General features: G+C 46.9%; 1 protein-coding gene across 1 annotated transcript in view; it reads right to left on the bottom strand.

The window, feature by feature from the left end:
• NINL (ninein like) overlaps positions 1 to 19,002 on the bottom strand; it is a 66,810-nt gene extending 47,808 nt beyond the window's left edge. Inside the window, 8 exon segments of the mRNA XM_014463636.2 lie at positions 1,948 to 2,118; positions 4,483 to 4,635; positions 5,409 to 5,599; positions 8,103 to 8,169; positions 10,496 to 10,668; positions 14,676 to 14,772; positions 18,812 to 18,892; positions 18,894 to 19,002. Of these exon segments, the coding sequence (XP_014319122.1) occupies positions 1,948 to 2,118; positions 4,483 to 4,635; positions 5,409 to 5,599; positions 8,103 to 8,169; positions 10,496 to 10,668; positions 14,676 to 14,772; positions 18,812 to 18,892; positions 18,894 to 18,995 (1,035 nt within the window). The 5' untranslated portion in view covers positions 18,996 to 19,002.
• Between the last annotated feature and the right edge of the window lie 339 nt (positions 19,003 to 19,341).

Below are 19,341 nucleotides of genomic sequence, written 5' to 3' on the forward strand. Positions count from 1 at the left end.
ACATTTTGCCAGGCTGCCAGATGGGAGGGGTGTTGGGGGGGATGGGTGAAAAGGTGAAGGAATTTAGAAGCACAGAGTAGTCATAGCCCATGGACACAGACCATAGACAGGTAAAGGCCTGGGGTGGGGTGGGAGATGGGTGGAGTGGGGCAAAGTGAGGGAAATGGGGGGCATCTGAAATACTCTCAGCAGTAAAATAAATTAAAAAGAAAAAGGTTTTTTTAAAAATATATTTTATTGATTTTTTACAGAGAGGAAGGGAGAGGGATAGAGAGTTAGAAACATTGATGAGAGAGAAACATCCATCAGCTGCCTCCTGCACACCTCCCTACTGGGGATATGCCCGCAGCCAAGGTACATGCCCTTGACTGGAATCGAACCTGGGACCCTTCAGTCCGCAGGCCGATGCTCTATCCACTGAGCCAAATCTGTTAGGGCAAAAAGAAAAAGTTTTAAAAGGGGAAATATGCTCTAATAACAGGAAAGCAATAAAAAGAGACTCCCCACTGGTCAGACTATGATGGCAGCCAGCCTACCTCCCAATATGGGGACTCAGGAACAGGGCTTCAGGGAGAATTTCAAACCCTGAGCCCCTTCCCTCTTTGCCCTTCCTTGGGGCAATTTCTGTGATCTAGGCTCAGCCTCTAGTTCTCAGAATAGTTTTGAGGGCCAGCTGTCCAGGTCTGGCCTTGCCATCTGGACTCTGCCCAAGGTTGCTGGCTGGCCAGACATGGCAAAGGCTGAGTTTAGGCCCAGGAGGATTTGGCCCAAGGAGTGAGGCAGACTATCTTAACGGTTGTCTCTGGGCTCCTTCACATTTGTTGGTTTGTGCTAATAAGGGCATTTTTGGAGGCAATATGACAGAACCTATCAAAAGGTAAAATGTGTAACTTCAGGAATCTAACCTACAGAAATGCAAGCATTAAAGCAGGAAGATATACAAGCACTTTAAATGCCCAGATTTATAACAGGAAAAACCTACATGTACAACAATAAAGAAAAAGTAACACAAATTAGCAAGATACAGGATATAATACCAATTTTACCAAAAAAAAAAAAATTTTTAACTGGGATGTTTAATTATGTATTTCCTTTTTGTGCCAGGGAAATGCTCTGTAGAATGAATGCCCACTAAGCCATTAGCTGTTGCCACTCCTGGAGAATGGGAGCAAAGGGGCAGCGGGGGGGGGGGGCAGGCTTTACTATATTATAGATTTCCATAGAGTTGACACTTTTTTTCACAACAGGAAGTGAAACGTGGAAATGAAAATAGTCAGTCTAGCTCACCACACTTCCCCCAGCATTCTTCCCAGGGTCTGACCCTGTGGCCCTCGGGGAGGTGTGCCTGGCCCCTAGGAAGAGGCCTGGGCCCATCTGAGGACAGTCTTCTGGACCAGCCCCTGAAAGAGCAAGGGGGAGCTTGGGAGGAGCCTCCCCATGCCCGGCCCAGTGGGGGAAGATCTGAGGTGAGCAGGGCTATGCAGGCAGAAGAGCTCAACGAGCTGGGCAGGCAGCTCTGGGAGGAAGCGTTCAGATTCTCGGAGAGTGATGTTCACTAAGACATCTCCACCACAAGGAAGAGGACATCTGCACCACCTGGTCTGTCGGACTGACCTCCTTCATCCAGAAAAACAGAATGTCTCCAAGGCTGAAATGCACTGGGGGAAATGCCTAAAGTATTCAAACCGACCTTCAAATGGATTCATGTTTCCTCTGCTCTTTATTTATTATTTTTAAGTGAAAATTTCCTCTATTTTAACAGCAAAAAATAAAGAAAAAAGTGTTTCCAACTGGCCTTCCTTCCCTACATGGGGTTCTCTACACCCATTGTCTACAGGGTGCTGTGCCCGGCCGCCTCTGTGGGCAGATGGCCCCGGGGCCCCCTGCTGGCCCCACACAGCCTGGATGCCTCCCGGAGTGGCAAGCTGTGAGTGAGCAGTTCCATACCTGCAAGACTTCCTTGCCATTATGAATCCCCTCCTGGGCCCACAGGGCAATGAGCTGCTCGGGAAAGGCGAAGCCGGTGCCGTTGTCAACGCTGCAGAAAAGGCGCGGGCCTGAGCACAAGGACACGAGAGAGGATGTCGTGGTGGTGTGGCAGCCACCCTCCTCCAGGACCTGTGTGGGCATCAGGGAGATGCTGTGAGCACACGGGCCTCCTGTTCGTCTTTAACATTTTCCGACCTCGCCAGCCTGGGCTCGGCTCTGCACTGTGTCATTGAGGCTTCATAAGAACAACTCACAGACAAGGAAACAAAGGCACGGCACCGTTGCTCAGTGTGCCCAAGATCACATGGCACTGCAGGTGGCAAAGTGGGGATTTGAACCCAGGACTCCTTACACCCAGTTCAACTCTCTCTTGAGGACCCTGGGTACCTCCTCTCCTACCGTCCACCGAGGCCTTGTGCACAGAACATGTCCCAGCACCCTAGAGGCCCGGCCTGTCAGCACGCACCGCCTAGCGGGAGACATGAAGAAGTCTCACATCTCTCCCCGAATCGGTAATGGTGTGCGCCTGGCTGCACAAAAGAAGAGCCCAAGAAGGCACATGCCAGCACTAGGAAGTGCAGTCTGTAGAAAGAAACCCAAGACAAGTTAAAGAGAGGAGGTGGGACAGCCCGAGCTTCTCCTCAGAAACAGTCTCAGGGAGTTTTAAGATGACGGCAAAAAAATTGTGGCCAGCCCTGGCCGGTGGCTCAGTTAGTTGGAGCATCATCCTGTGCACCAAAAGGTTGTGGGTTCGATTCCCCGTTAGGTTGCAGGTTCTATCCCTGGTCTGGGCACATACAGGAGGCAACCGATCTCTCTCTCTCGCTCTCTTGCTCTCTCTCATCAATAAACATATCCTCAAGTGAGGATAAAAAAACCTCTTGGCCAGAAAACTGACCTGCTAAGCTTAGATGCTATAAGAATCCACAAGGCAAGATCATTTTCCTTGCTGTTTTCTAACCCAGCCAGGCTCTAGTGCCTCCTTGCTCTTCCTGAACATTGCAAGCCTGTCCCGTTGCCTAAAACACTTCCCCCCAATGCTTCCATGGCCGCTCCCCTATTCAGATGGCATTCCCTTGGCCTGGCCGAGCCCCTGCCAGCCCACACCTCCCTAACAGCACTCACTCCTTCAGCAGGGATCACTGGCCTTAATGCCGCCTGCCCTTCCTGTGGATGCAACAGCCGCCTGCCCTCGTCTACCCTCAACTGTGTCCCTACCACTTCCCAGTTACTTAAGGACTGAGTGCTCACTACGCTGCGCTGGGCGCTTTACAGCCCTACAAAGTATCCTGTTTACAGAAGGGGAGAGGGAACTCAGAATGCATGGCCACCACAGACAAGCTCAGATACCCAAATGCACCCAGACCACCTACTCTCCCTCCCTCTGCTTCCTCTCTGAGGACTGAGCTTGGGAGCAGGGACCACCCTGCGGGCTGGATGGGGCTGAGGCAAACCTCCATCTGTGGCACACATCTGAGAGCTAAGCACTGCCATGTGACGACAGAATCCACACGCCTAGGATGCGACACCTTCCACCCCACAGCCATGTCAGCCTGGACAGTCTTCCTGGACAGCCAGGTCTCGCTTGGGCCACCGGCATCTGACCAGCGGTGGGGCCCCAGCCGGCTGGGCGCCTGCTCCTCTGGCTCAGGCCCCTCTCCAGCTGTGCCTCCATCTCAGGACATGGCAAGAGGCCCTGTGCGTGACTTGTGGGACTTCCTTGTGGTCTCTGACCCTATGTGGCCTGACAACACTCCTAGTTTCTTCTTTGCTCTTCCCGACTTCAGATTCAGAAACATGATGATCAAATTACCCAGCCTGGCAGAGAACAATGTTACTGGTTTTGCACCATCACCCACAAACCACGGGATCAGCCATGTCAGCAAAGAAGTATCAGGAAGACTCCCAGAGCGCCTGCCTGTGGTGGGAGAGGGCGGCCTTACTGTCCTGGGGCTGAGAAAACCAAGTACTAGGCCAACAGTCACCAAACAAAATCACAACTGCCTGAAATCTGCTCTCGTCCAACTGCAGACACCTGGTATTTGTATGTGAGGACAGAGAACACAGGCTAACGAGCACTTGGAGGGTAATCCTAGGGTCAGTTCAGAATCCTTCAGTGACACTGGCCAGGAGGAGGGAGAGAGGGTTCTCTTATTGGAACAGTGATTCCCACACTAGAAGACACAGTGAAGAACTACCAAGGAATCCTCATAAAACCCCAATGATGCGGGTGCCCATTTCACAGATGAGGAGCCTGAGGCTCAGCAAAGGTCACACCCAGTGACACACAACTAGGGAGAAGCAAGCCAAGATCTGTGTGGATCTAGGATCTAAATCACACTGCCTCACACTGCCTCCCACTGCACGCCCCGACCAACTGCTGGGCTCACTGTGGTAACATAGGCAGAAGGGTCAGGCCTGTGAAAAAATGCTGAAGGCCAGAGGGTGACAGCAGTTAACGCTGTGATTCAAGACTTAATTGTCCCATTTTACCTGGGAATGAGACCAGGACCTGCTCAGTTTGACGGGAGAGGAAGATTCCAGAAGCGAAGTGGGCCCGTGATTGAACAGGCCACGCTGGAATTCCGCAAGACTCACTCTGCCATCTTGGTCTTGGTCCAGTTTGTTAAACAGGTCTTCCAGTTCCTAAACAAAAGCCACCACACCTGTGCTCAGAGGCTTTGCCCACAAGCAGCTACGTGCCAGCTACAGCCATCCCAGCCCACCCATCCACCCTCCCACTCACCCTCCCTCTCCAAGCAGGGCAGTTTGCTTGTCCTCATCCAAACTCAACTGTTGGGTCACACCTGGCCTCCCCAGACTCTGGCTTATGAAATCTACACATCTGATCAGTTTTCATCCTGCTGTGAATGGGTGCTACCTGAACTTCCTAAATTCCAGTGTCTAATGTGGCAGGGACTTGCTGGAGGATAGAAAAGATGTATATATGGAGCATGGCCTGGCCCCAGAGGTTCATGGTCTAGCAAGGGCAGTAGGGCTGAGGGGGACTTTAGCAAGAGGGGGCGGGATTGCCCCATCACCACTGCTTGTTCCTCCTCCCCTTGGCCCTTGCAGGAGGAAAGGAGGAGTGAATACAGCTGTTGGGAGTGTAGCCAGGCTCCGAGGGCATTGTGTTTGGGCTCAGAGGTTGAACAAGGCCACATAGGTAGGGGGAAAAGGTGTTATAGGCAGAAGAAGAATCCTGAGTGCTTAGAGGTCGGTGAGGCTGAGGTCATGCCTGGTCAGAGATGGACCCTTGAGGGTGCAGACTTCAGCAGAAGCACTGGGATCACCAAAGATTTTCAGACCAGAAATTAATACAATTGAGTCAGCATCTGCAGGGTGAAAGGATTTTCCAGATCCAACATCAACCACGGCCATCGCAGTCATGGAGGGCGGTCTGTCCCGGCCCCTCGTACCTCTTTCTTGAGTCCTTGGAGCCCGATGCTCTGGCAGACCAGAGCCAGCTCCTGCTCATTGAGGTGGCCACTGCTGCCAACGCCCAGCTCTTCCCAGATGGCCCGGACCTGGCTCTCAGGGGTGTCAGAAAAGGGGCTGCAGGACTTCTGGGTATTCCCAAAGGCCTCAGAACCCCAGAGCGGCAGCTGGCCTGCAGCAGAGGGAGTGACAGGTAAGCCTGATGCTCCAGGAGAAAGCCCCGAGGGGGAACACGCCTGCCTGTAAGTTACTCTGAAATCAGATGGACACAGGTGAGTAGCAAAGCATCAAAAGTGAAATCTAGGTGGTGGGTACAATTCTTTCAACTTCATTCTGTTTGCACATTTCATAATCAAACCTCTCTGCTCCACGTGGGGAAAGCTTTTTCTGAAAGGAACCTACTAAAGTCACACCATTGAAAGCACATAAAAGAGGACTGCATTATTTGTATGTACAATGAAAAGTTTTTAAAAAATTAATTTTTAGAAAAATTTCAAACCTACCCAAAGTAAAGAGCACAGTCCATTGAACCCCAGTGCACCTGTCACCCAGGCTCTGTGATGATAAAGGCTTTGCATGCTGACTTCAACGATTCCCTTTCTGCTATTGCTGAAGTGCTTGAAAATAAATCCCAGATCTTGTTTTTACCCTACCTAATTAAATATATAGTATGTATTTCTGAAGTATATGAACATTTCTTACCTAATCACAATGCCACTTTAAACCTAACAAAATCAACAATTTCCCAACTGTCTCAAAAAAGTCTTATAATTGACTTGTTTGTTTGAATTGATACCAAACAGTACATTTGGTCATTACTTATTCTTAAGTCTTTCAACCATGAGTTACTCTCCTGTCCCACAATTCCTAGCACTGCCTTGTTTAAGAACGGGACCAGTAGTTGTTCTACAGAATGTCCCCCATCTGGATTGTCTGTTTGCTTCCTCATGGTATCATCTAACTTGTGTCTCTATCCCTAATATTTCCTGTAAACATAAATTTAGCATCAAAAACTAGTTTGTAATTTGGGTTTAGGCTGTTTTTTCTTGGCAAAAAACACTCCACAGGTGAGACTGTGCGCTCCACACTACCTCACATCAGGAGGTGCAGGTGCCTTTGAGATGCAAAGACTTTTCAGTGGCTCTGGCCCGTGTGACTCAGTTGGTTGGGAGTCGTCCCATGCACCAGAAGATTGCAGGCTTGATCCCCAGTTAGGGGCATGCAGGAGGCAACTGATAGATGTTTCACTTTCACATTGATGTTTCTCTCTTCCTCTCTCTATCCCTCTCCCTATCTCTCTAAAAATCTTTTTTTAAAAATACTCATCAGTAGGTTTGGGTGGCCAGTTTCCATAACTTTTCCACTTTAGCCAGTTGGCTTACTCATGTTTCTGAAGTTTTGCCACAGAAACAACTTGTGGAAGAGGACATAAGTTGAGGGTGTCCACAAGAAGCTATTCATAGATAAGCTATGCTTCAAACCAGATATTCACCTCCACAACCAGCCCAACACAGAAAGAGTTCACCACAGGGCCACACCTAATTCAGACTTGAGTTCTATGTCAGTGGTCGGTACCTTTCAGGTAGATGAGCCCCCTTGGTGTTAATTACTTTGAAAACCCAACTAATAACCAGAAAGACACTTTCCCCAAGGAAAGCCAGGCCTGCGTGCTCACAAATATTGCTATAGGTTTCAGCTGAAGAAAATGTAAGAATAGAACCAGGCAGAAAAGGGCCACCTCTCAGATCCCTTCCAACTTAAAATGTCTAAAATTTCTAGAAAAATGTAAAAGCAATTCTGATACTGGGGTTTGCTTCTCAAGGCTGGCAGGGGAGGTAGATAAATCCTCTGAGGTTTGACGTGAGTGTTCTAACCCAGATGGAGAGGTTTCTGTTCAAGGCTGGGAAGAAGCCAGCCTGCTCTCTGGACAGAGAGCAACACCAAGTCGTTCTGTAAATAACCTGCCCCAAGATCCCTTTCTCAGGCTCTGAGTCTAGAACATTAAAATGTGATGGCCTGGATGCTCTTCCTAACACTGAGGGTGTCTATCTGCTTCATCCAGTGGCACAGGCGATGTTCAGATCCGTTCACCTAAAACCTGTGCAGGTAAACGTTGAACAGGCCTGCATTTGAGGACTACAATCTAGAAGGTACTCAGTGCCAACTGCTGATACTTTGCTGCAGCAGAAATTCAATGTCAATTCTGGCATCCCTCTCTCCAGGTCACGTTTCTGCCCTGAGACACATCGCAGGCCGATGTACTGCAATTTGCTTAATATACTTGCTGCTCCTTCCTGGTTGCTCCCGTAAGGCTCCCAAGGACCAGGACATGTCTTGCTCTCCATATGGGGCCCCGGCAGGGGTCCTGGCAGGTGCTAAGGCTACTCATCCACAGCAGGAAGAGGGCGCAGGTCCCTGCAGACCATGAAGTGTGCTAGAACCACACTGCCTCCTGAGCCAGTGGTCTCCGTCTGAGGGTCTGGCCTCGGGTGATGCTGAGAATGCAGTGGCAGCCTCATAGCTAGAACCACCTTGGAGCAGAGGCCCACCAAGGACACCATCCACACCCCACGCTTCCCAGAAAATGATACTTGGCTGGCTCACTGTCCAAAGACCCAGCTGCTGGGGCTTTCAGGGCTCTGGTGAAAGCACCAAGCGTGAGGCCAAGGCTTTACCTTTTGCTTCAAATAGCTCATTCTGAGGTCCTTTAGCACTTTCCGCTTCTTCCTCTGACTTGAGGCTCTGCACAAAAAGGAAAAGAGGACATGAGTCCCCCGAGGAGGTGGCAGTGGGCAGAGCAGGAGTAAGTAGACGGCATATCTCGGGGATGGGTAGGGATGACTGAGGAAGAGGAACAGCATCCTGGTGAGATGCAGCAGCTCCAAATAAAACCCCACCCTGCAGGGTGGCCCTCACACACAGACAGTAGTTCACAATAAAAACACAGTCAAGAGCTTGTCCCAGGAGAGGCAAGGTGGCTGCAGAGTAACTTGAAGCTACATGCCTCACGGTAGAGAAGGAACTCTTAGCCTTTGCGAGAGCATGGATGAACCTGGAGAATATTATGCTAAGCAAAATAAGTCAGTCAGCGAAAATCAAATACCATATGATCTAACTAATAAGCGGATTCTAATGAACAAAATAAAACGATGAACAAAATGGAACCGTAAGCATGGACACGTGGAACAGACTGGCCAGTGCCTGAGGGGGGGTGGGGGTGGGAGGGGAGGATTGGAGGTGACTGGATAGAGAAGGTGAAGCGATTAGCTAAAGAACATATATGCATAACCCGTGGGCACGGACAACAGTTTGGTGAAGTCCAAGGGAGGGGAGAAGGGTAAGGGATGGGGGGCGGGGGGACGACACTGAATAATGTCAACATCAAACATTTTTAAGAACAAAAACAGAAGAGCTCATACCCTACCTAACTGGAGAGAAAAGCCTCCCCAACCAGCATCTCTTTAAGAACAGCCCTGGAGCTTTGATTAAACGCTGCATCACAGGACAGCATCTCAACTTGAGGTTTGAAGGTCCTCAACTCATCCCTCATCACCCTTAGCATTTCTGCCAACAGTCGGAGGAGAGCAGGTCTCTCTGTCCCTGCAAGAGCTCCGTGGACAGCACGGAGCATAGCAAGCACCTGACCCCTGGGTGCCCTCTGAGAGCTGCATCCTGAAGGGGGAGGCCCATCAAGAAACTCCTGACTAGAGCAAAAACCTCAAGTTTTGTGACCCGGGCAGCTGACCACAACATCAAAGTTTGCTCTTCACAGGTGCCGTGTGTCCTATGATGGATTCTGGAATGAGTGCCGGTTACCAAGACTCGGCACTCCTCAGAGCCAGGACTGAGCTGAGGGCGGGAATGTAGGAGCAGTGGGATGTCCCATTTTTCAACCCAACTGACAACCCTAAAAGCAATGTCCCCATGTTCTAGTTCTAGAGATCAAAGGGGTTTTGAGAAGTAGAACAGCACCACAAAGATGCACCAACACAGCCCTCCATCCATGAGGGCCAAGTTAAAAATAGAATAAAAAGGCAAATGTGTGGGATCTGTTGGTGGGGATCGCAATTCCTATTTGTTTGTTTTCTTCTTTGTCTCAATAAATGATGAGCATATAAACAAATTAATCTGGGGGTCCAGGGCCATCTTATTAAAGATAAGACCCCATATCACCCATCTGACAGAAGTGTCATCACGGAGAGCAGGAACCAGGAACCTTCTTGAACCCTTGAAAATAGGTCCAATTGCCCTAGCTGGTTTGGCTCAGCGGATAGAGCATTGGCCTGCGGACTGAAGGGTCTCAGGTTCGATTACGGTCAAGGGCACATGCCTGGGTTGCGGGCTCTATCTCCAATAGGGGGCGTGCAGGAGGCAGCCGATCAATGATTCTCTCTCATCATTGATATTTCTATCTCTCCCTCTCCTTTCCTCTCTGAAATCAATAAAAATATATTTAAAGAAAAAGAAAATAGGTCCAATTAACTCACAGGCTGTGGATCTGCCCTGTGGACATGAAGCCTATGAGGCTCCTGCAGCCCAAGTCCTGGGTCAATCCCTGAGCCGCAGTGAACAGCTCAGGGAGACTGGGAGCTAGAGCCAGCTCCCAAGGCCCCAGAGGATCTGGCACGCGCTCACCAAGGTGTAAACGTATGGCTGGGATATTCTAAGTGCTCGAGGCAGGTGGGACAGTGGGCTTGATACATCCAAATTCCCAACCCTGCAGCTGCATCAGAAAGCACCTTCTTTTTTGTATCCTTGGCCAATTACCACTTCACTCCTGTGAAACCATAAAAACAGTCTTCTTGAAAGGTGGTGGTGGTGAGCAGCGGAGGGAGAGAAACCAGTGATTTGAGTACAAGCTCTATGTTTGAATTCCCTGCAGACAAGCAGGCCTAAAGACACTTCAGGATGAAATGTCATCTCCAAAGTGCACTGTGCTTCTTGGTGACAAAATGCTCAGAATGCCCGCCTGCCCCTTCACATCTTCCTGCAGTGAGCAGTGACGAAGTGAATCGCCATTTCCCCGATGCCTGGCAGCCTGGGGTGGGGAAGGGGGGACCCGACTCACCTCCACACTTTCCAGAGATGCAGAGCGTCGGATCTGGCTTTTCACGGAGGCCTTGGCTTGCTGTTCTGGTAAGCATTTGGTTCTGGTTGCAGAGTCGCACAGCTCAGGCCGGCTCCTACGGCCATACCACTTAGAGCCACTCACATACTTTGGTGGGACAGCATGGGAGGCAGCTGGAAAGAAAATGGGAGGTCCGGAGGGGTGGGCCTTTAAAGCAACCTCTGGGCCCATGCAAGCTACTGAGATGCCTTTTAAGAAGGCAGAGATTTGGACACAGAGTGCATGTCTCACTGACGGAAGCACTTTTATGCTCACACACTCACCTGGGAGAACAGAGGGAACAGTTAACAGCAGTTATCCTATTCCCCAGGCTGGGGACTGAGAAAGCCAGGCTGGGAGACAAGGACTTTCCACTGTAAACTTTACATGCTATTTAAGGTTTTTGGGTTTTTTCTTTAGAGATAGAGGAGAGGGAGGAAGGGAAGGAGGGAGGGAGGGAAGGAAGGAGGGAGGGAGGGAGGAACATCATTGTGGGAGAGACACATCAATCGGCTGCCTCCTGCATACACCCTGACTGGGGATCGAACCTTCAACCTGGGTGTGTGCCCTGACCGGGAATTGAACTGGTGATCCCCTGGTGCACAGGGCAATGATCAATCAACTGAGCCACACTGGCTAAGGCTTTAAGGTTTGTTTTTTTTGTTTTACCATATTTTGCTTTTATTTAGGTAATAAAAACTAATACAAAATCTAGCTTTTTATACAAAGAAAAAAACCTTCCCAATAACCCAGGAACAGACCACTCCAGAGACAGGGAGGTCACTTTCCACCCTGCTCACTTCACTCTAGGACCCCAGGGCCTGGATGGAGGATGCGGGTGGGCACAGACCTCAGATGGAGCTGGGTAGGCTCAGGCTCCATGCGGGTCTCAAGTCTGGGCACAGGCAGGTATGGACTTAGTTTTGAGGTTCATGAGAATCCCCTAAACCTGAATAATTTTGCACTTCTTTTTCCCACCTTTCCTGTCCACATCTGCACAGAGCAGCTGGGATCTCTCAGGCAGAGAAGACACTCGCTGACTCTGTGCTGGAGCCTGGCAGGCAGGAGAGAGACAGGGGGGGCAGCACAGGCAGTGGCCAGCACAGGACAGGGCTTCAGAGGGAAGCAACCAGAATGGGTCACTTGGAGAGAGAGCGAGCCCAGAGAGGCCAGGCCAGGAAACGAGGAGCATTTCACTGCAGATGCGTCTTGAGCCTCACCCCAACAGAAGTCACGCCCCTTAAGGTCAAGTACCACCACATTTCTTTCTTTCACGCCCAAAATGGCTAGTCTACAGCCACTAACCTTGGGACCATCAGAGGAAGAATGGTGATGCCAGTGACAAACAAAAACTAGGGTGAGGGGCAGAGTTTCTGGGAGGAAAATGCTCACCTGGGACATGTAGAACATGAAGAGAGTGACATACAAGGCAGCTGACAGTATGCAGGTTGACCATATAATTTCTCACCCCATCGGGGCGCTCTGAGGTCACTGTAAGCACTATCACTAACCACCCTGGAACAACAGGCACTGACAGGCCCTGGCCCAACAAACTGTCACCATGTGAGAGAGCTCATGGGATCTGCTCAAGAAGAGGGCCAAGTGGGTGGGGAAGAATCCTCCTTCCACCAGAGGTGGTGTCAGAAGAGGGGTTTTTGTGTCAGGTGAGAAGGGGAAGCTGTGGCACGTGTGGGAAAACCAGCTGCAGAACGCTTGGAGGGGAGCTCTGCGCGCCCTCCTAAGCCATCAGACCTCCACAGAAGCAGAGTCCTGGCCCCAGGTCTGTACCGTGGCCACCTCCCGGGCTCAGTCTACTTGTTGGCACACCTGGAGATCATGCAACCAGCATGTGTTCCTGCTTTGTAGGCTTGATTTTCCTTCCTTCCACTGCCCCTCCTTAGATAACTCCTAGTCCATGTCCGGAGTCCCACCCCGTCCTGGATGCCGGCCCCACTTTTTCATAGTTGCCAGCAAGTCAGCACTTCCCTTGAGTAACGAGTCGCCCAGAAAAATACATGCTCTGTGCAGATGTGGACAGGTAAGGTGGGAAAACACTTTTTATAATATTCACCAATGTTCTCAAGAAACCTATCACCTCCCTCCCTCCAACAGGGAGAAACGCTACTCTAGAAAAGTGTCCATGTAGCAAGTCAGAACAGAAACAACAAGGGCAGAGGAATGATGGTAAAATGAATGGAACAGCCCACAGATTCATAAGAGTCATACCCTCTGGGGGTGGGAAGGACGGTCAGTCACCCGGCCACGCATATTTCAGCACAGGCACAGCCCAGCCCAGCCCCCATAACACACCGCAAAGTGCCCACAGAACACAAGATATGGCCCCTCATGGCTCTGGTAGACAGGGCAGCACACCTGCTGACCCAAGCCCTAGACATCCAGTTGTGTCTTCCTGGTGTACATTTTTATTTATAGGAAAAAAGTAAAAAAATCTAAACATTAAAGCACATATGGTTATCTATAATAATAAAAGCATAATATGCTAATTAGACTGGTCAGCCAAACGACCTTCAGGACAACCTTCCAGACGAAGCTGGGGCTGCGAGGGCCGAGACCCTTGCACGAATTTCATGCATCGGGCCTCTAGTATGTTCAATAATGGCCTCTAATGAAAAGAGTAGAATGATGGGAAGCAGGGATGTCCTTCAAAATCCCAAGCATTTGATTCCACAATGACACTCTCCTTCCTGGAGTATCAAAAGCACATTTTTCTGATCAGGGTGGGAGATTATAGGAAAGACTGGCAAGCAGATTAGAAAACAAGAAGAGAGTGATGCTATGAATGGAGCAGCGGGTGGTAAATGAGGCACTGAGGAGGCCGAGGCCTAAACCACATTTGACAAAAGGGGCCTGAGACAGAGAAGGTGAACCAGGGCTGGAAAGCTGAAATGAACACAATCCCGGAGGGCACCAAGCTTGTTCCGACTCTCCAGGACCACCAGTGCTTGGTCAGGCCTTCGAGCAGTGGGCGCCCTGCCTCTGTGGATGGGTGCGTGGAGATGGACACTAGCATGGGCCCCATCAGCTGGCATGAGAGCGAGAAGGTGTCTCAGGGAGGACATACAACTTGTGCTTTTTTTCACTGATGACAGTTTTGTTTTGTAATTTCTTTTAGATTTCAAAGCTTTCCTCAATCAAATTGCTGTATGCCCTCCCTGAGACACCTTCTCCCTCTCATGCCAGCAGGACAGGGTTTGGAGAACTTCTGGGTTGGTGACCATTTGGAGCCTGGGGAGACTGGCATACGTAGAGAGGACCTGGAAGTTCCGGGCCCTTCCCCACGCCTTGTCTTATGCATCTCTTCTATCTGGCTATTCCTGAATTATTTACATTTTTAAAAAACATGTTTTTATTGATTTCAGAGAGAGAGGAACGGAGGAGAGAGAGATAGAGACATCAATGATGAGAGAGAACCACTGATTGCCTACCTCCTGCACACCCCCTACTGGGGACTGAGCTAGCAACCCAGGCATGTGCCCCGAGTGGGAATCGAACGCTGACCTCCTGGTTCATAGGTCAATGCTCAACCATTGAGCCACACAGGCCAGGCCTGAGTTAAATACTTTTTTAATAAACCAGTGATCTAGTGAGTAAAACTCTGAGTTCTGTGAGCTGCCCTAGCCAATTAATCGAATCAAAGGAGTAGGTTTTGAGAACCTCTGACTCATAGCTATTGGTCAGAAGCATAGGTGACAACCTGGACTTGGGACCAGCATCTAAAGTGAAGAATTAATGGGATTCAGCCCTTAACCTGTCAGATCTGACACTATCTCTAGGTAGATCATGTCAGAATTAATTAATTGTAGAGCACCCAAATGGTGTCAGAGAATTGCCAGCACGGGAAAAACTACCACACATCTGTGACCAGAGTGTCAGCAGTATTCAGAGTATTGTGCGCAGTTTAAAGGAAAATAGCAGGATTTCTATCTAATAATACTATTTTACAAATAAGAATATAAAAGAAAAAAACAGAAATGTTTTGTCCCAGTTGTCACCGCTCAGCAGTGATAGAGCAGGGTTAGAATTTAGTCTCAACCTACTAGATTCTTCAATCAGGATATCATACCCCAAAATGTTATATACAATGAAAAGAAACTAAAGTGAGGGGAGGAAATCCTCTTACCTGATTCCAAAGAACTACTGTCTTCATCCGAGGAGCCAACACCAGCACTTGATGATAACACTGCCACAAAACCTTCCTTAAAGTCCTCAAAGTTAACCTGGGTGAATTGAAGAAAAGAGGTCAAAGTTACTTTCAACAGAACAAATACATAATGCATCAGCCTTTCGTTTGTTTTATATCCTCAGATGGAAACATCTTATTGTTGCCTTTTTGCATTGAGAACTTTTATTTTTCCCAAAAAATTTACCTAAGATTTTTAAAAGAAGGAGGTCCAAGATGGTAATAACACAGGAAGACGCTGAAAGCACACTGAAATATACACCTATTTAGAGAGCAATCATTCCTGAGAGACAACTGGGGACTGATTAGACAGCTTATGAATAAAGGAGAGAAAGAGAACGAGTAGAGAAGGCTAGGAAACCACGGGAGCCCCGAGTATCTGCAGGAATTCTCCAGAAGTGAAGGTGCCAGTGAGCACCATTGTTTATGTCCCTTGTCCACCTCCATCAGTCAGGTGGGGGCTCTATCCATGTCTCTGGCTGACCGGCAAGATTGCCATAGCACATTCCTAGCCACACTGCTGGTAGTCCACTTTGGCTCCAAACAAAGGAAGCAAGCAGGATCAACAGGACATTCCTACATGAACCTGGCCTACCCTCCCAGACTACTCCAGCGTTATAGGCCAATGCCCCAGATGCCACAGGCACCTGCTTGGCTCCAAATGGCCTCTCAAAACCACCCAGCACACACAAGGTCACTTTTTCAAGATTGGGAGAGAGAAATATTTTGTCTAATTCATATAAACAAAGAAAGGTGAACAAAATGAAATGAAGAATACCTCTCACATGAAGGAACAAGAAAAATCAACCAGAAAATAAAACTAATGAAACAGAGATAAGCAATTTGATAAAAAATTAAAAGAAAAGTCATAAGGATACATACCAAACTTGAGAGTGAAATAGAGAAATTTAGGGAGAACTTCAACAAAGAGTTAGAAAGTATAATAAGAAATCAAGAGGGCTGAAGAATATAATGATACACTAGAAGTAATCAATAGTAGCTTAGCTAACACAGAAGAAAAGATCAGTGACCTTGAAGACAGACTAATGGAAATCAACCAATTAGAACAGCAACAATAAAAAAAAAATCAACTGAGGATCATTTACAGGGCCTTTAGGACAATAGCAAGCACACTAACATTCACATTATAGGGGTCCAAGAAGGAGAAGTCAGAAAGAAATAAGAACTTTATTGGAAGAAATAATGGCTGAAAACTTTCCTGACCTGTGAAAGAAAAGAGACATATAGCTCCAAAAAGCACAAAGAATTCCAACCAAGATGAACTAAAAGAGACCAAGACATATTGTAATTAAAATGGCAAAAGTTAAAGAGACAATCTTGAAGGCAGCAAGAGGAAAACAACTAGTTACAGAGAAAGGAAACCCCATAAAGGTATCAGCTGATTTCTCAGCAGCAACTTTATAAGCTAGAAGGGAATGGCAGAACATCTTTAAAGTGATGAAAGAAAGGAACCTATATTCTAGAATAATTTACCCAGAAAGGTTTCATTCAGAATTGAAGGAGAAAAAAGAGTTTACTGGACAAGCAAAAAATTAAGGAGTCCATCACCATTAAACCAGCTTTACAAGAGATGCTAAAGGGCCTCTGATAAACAAAAGGAAAGGTCATAAATAGAAATAAGAAAATATTAGATAGAAAAAAAATCTCTCAGATAAAGGCAAATCCTATATAATAAAAGGCTAATATGCAAATCGTCCCCTCGACTGGGAGTTTGACTAGGAGTTCAACCGGGAGTTCGACCAAGGGGCAGGGCCGGCCGGCCAACCACCCGCGGCCCCTCCCCACAGCTGGCCCCTCCCCCAATGGGCCCCTCCTACCCCAATCAGGGTGGACCGGCCAGACCCCACTTGTGCACGAATTCATGCACCAGGCCTCTAGTATTTAATAAATACAGTGAAATTCACCAAAAACAAAGTGTAGAGGGGGGAGAAAAAATGTAATCCTTTTAGATATAGTCAAACTTAAATGACTATCAGCTTAAAATAGACTGCCATAGATACAGAACCTCATGGTAACTAAAAACCAGAAACCTACAAAGGATATACACAAAGAATAAAGATAAAGGTCCCAAACAAACACTAAAGAAAACCAGCAGATCACAAGGAAATCCATTTTAAATGTAAATGGATTAAATGCTCCAATAAAAAAAGACAGATAGGATGGCTGAATGGATTAAAATACATGGCCCATCTATATGCTGCTAAAAATTGAAAGACACATACAGACTGAAAGTGCAAGGATAGAAAAAGATATTCCATGTAAATAGAAATGAAAAGAAAGCTGGAGTAGCAATACTCATATCAGACAAAATATACTTTGAAACAAAGAATGTTTTAAAAAAAAGACAAAGAAGGCAATTACATAATGAGAAATGGGTTAATACAAGAACAGGATATAAACAATTGTAACTATACACCAAACATAGGAGAACCTAAATATAAAAAGCAAATAATAATGAATATAAAGGGAGAAATTCATGGTAATTCAATAAGAGTAGGAAATTTTAATGTCCCATTCACATCAATGAATTGATCATCCAGACAGAAAATTAATAAGTGGTCATAAATGTCACATTAGACCAGAATAACTTAATAAAAAGTAATAGAACATCTCATCCAAAAACTTCAAAATAATATACTTTTTCATGTGCACATGGTACATTATCCAGGACAGATCACATGTTAGGCCACAAAACAAACCTCAATAAAATCAACAAGATGTAAATCATATGAAGCATATTTTTTGACCATATGACATGAAAATAAAAATAAATTACAGAAAGAAAACTGGAAAAAACACAAATATGTAGAGACTAAACAACATGCTACTAAACAACTAATGGATCAAGGAAGCTATCCTCAATGGGCAAAAACTAAAAGCATTTCCCTTAATATCAGGAACAGGACAGAGATATCTGCTTTCACCACTCTTATTCAACATAGTACTGGAAATTCTAGCCACAACAATCAGACAAGCAGAAGAAATAAAAGGCATCCAAATTAGAAAGGAAGAAGTAAAACTGTCATTATTTGCAGCTGACATATTGTATATAGAGAACCCTAAAGATTCCACCAAAAATACTACTACAACTGATCATTGAATTCAATAAAGTAGCAGGATACAAAATTAATATCCAGGAATCAGTTGCATTTCTATACACCTATAATGAGCTATCAAAAAGGGAAACTAAGCCCTAGCCGGTTTGGCTCAGTGGGTAGAGCGTAAGCCTGCAGACTAAAGGGTCCTGGGTTAGATTCCGGTCAAAGGCACATACCCAAGTTGCAGGCTTGATCCCCAATAGAGGCAGCTGATCAATAATTCTCTGTCATCATTGATGTTTCTATCTCTCTCTCCCTCTCCCTTCCTCTCTGAAATCAATAAAAATATATTTTTTAAAGGGGGGAAACGAAGAAAAAAAATCCCATTTATAATTGCATCAAAAAAATAAAATACCTTGAGATAACAGGTACTGTTTTCAGCACTAACATGTTAACATCTGGACACATTCAAGAGGTTGGAACAAGGTGAGTATTTCTATCACAGTGGTTCTCAACCTTCTGGCCCTTTAAATACAGTTCCTCATGTTGTGACCCAACCATAAAATTATTTTTGTTGCTACTTCATAACTGTAATGTTGCTACTGTTATGAATCGTAATGTAAATATCTGATATGCAGCATGGTCTTAGGCGACCCCTGTGAAAGGGTCGTTCGACCGCCAAAGGGGTCGCAACCCACAGGTTGAGAACTGCTGTATCAGGAAAGTTTTTATCTAGGTTTTGGATCACCATTTAGATGATCTTCAATTTCCTAGAAAAAAGAACTATCTGAGTTCATTTTCTTTCTTGCTTATATGAAATCACAGAATACTTCTAAACATAAGTATCCTTTCCTCCTTAATAGTAGATTGAAATTTTGTCCAACTGCAAGATGAATTTCAAGCTGTGTAACTTTCCTTTGACAAGTATAGTTATTCAGCTGATATTTATCAAATGCCAATAATCGCCAACAAAAGTATTCTGTGCCTTTCTGAATGAGAATGAAGTCAAATACCCACCCTGGCAAAGTGGTCATTTCCAAGAAGTGTCTGCAGAAGGATGGGAAGCTGCTTTTCCAGATGAAGCTTAAGACAGAGTTGGGGTCAGCTCCTCCCGATCCAGAAAACCTGTCCCTGTGGTGTCACAACTGCTGTAGACTTCCCTGAGCTGTGAAACATAGTGGTCCTCTTCTTCTTCATCCATCCCATAGCAGGCTGGACATGACATGCGAAAAAACAAAAACAATGGTACACTATTACTGCCATACCTCACACATTCTCTCACTGATATGCTCCAGACGGTGTGCCCAGGCCCAGGGTAGAAGCTGGGTGTATAAAGAAAGGTCACCAGAGCCTCTCGGGTTTATGTGGGGCTGGGAGGCATCGCCTGCACCTTTGCAGAAGAGGCCAAAAACATGTCACTAGAGAGCCAGTCCTCCTTCCGAGAAGTAGAAATTTTTGTTCTGTCAAAAAAAAAAAACAACCCACAAAAATCTATTACAGAATAATCAGGTAAAACGATGAATATGAAGATAACTAAAATCATCCAA

This window comes from Myotis lucifugus, unplaced genomic scaffold, assembly GCF_000147115.1.
Source record: "Myotis lucifugus unplaced genomic scaffold, Myoluc2.0 scaffold_214, whole genome shotgun sequence".
In the NCBI taxonomy this organism is placed as follows: Eukaryota; Metazoa; Chordata; class Mammalia; order Chiroptera; family Vespertilionidae; genus Myotis; species Myotis lucifugus.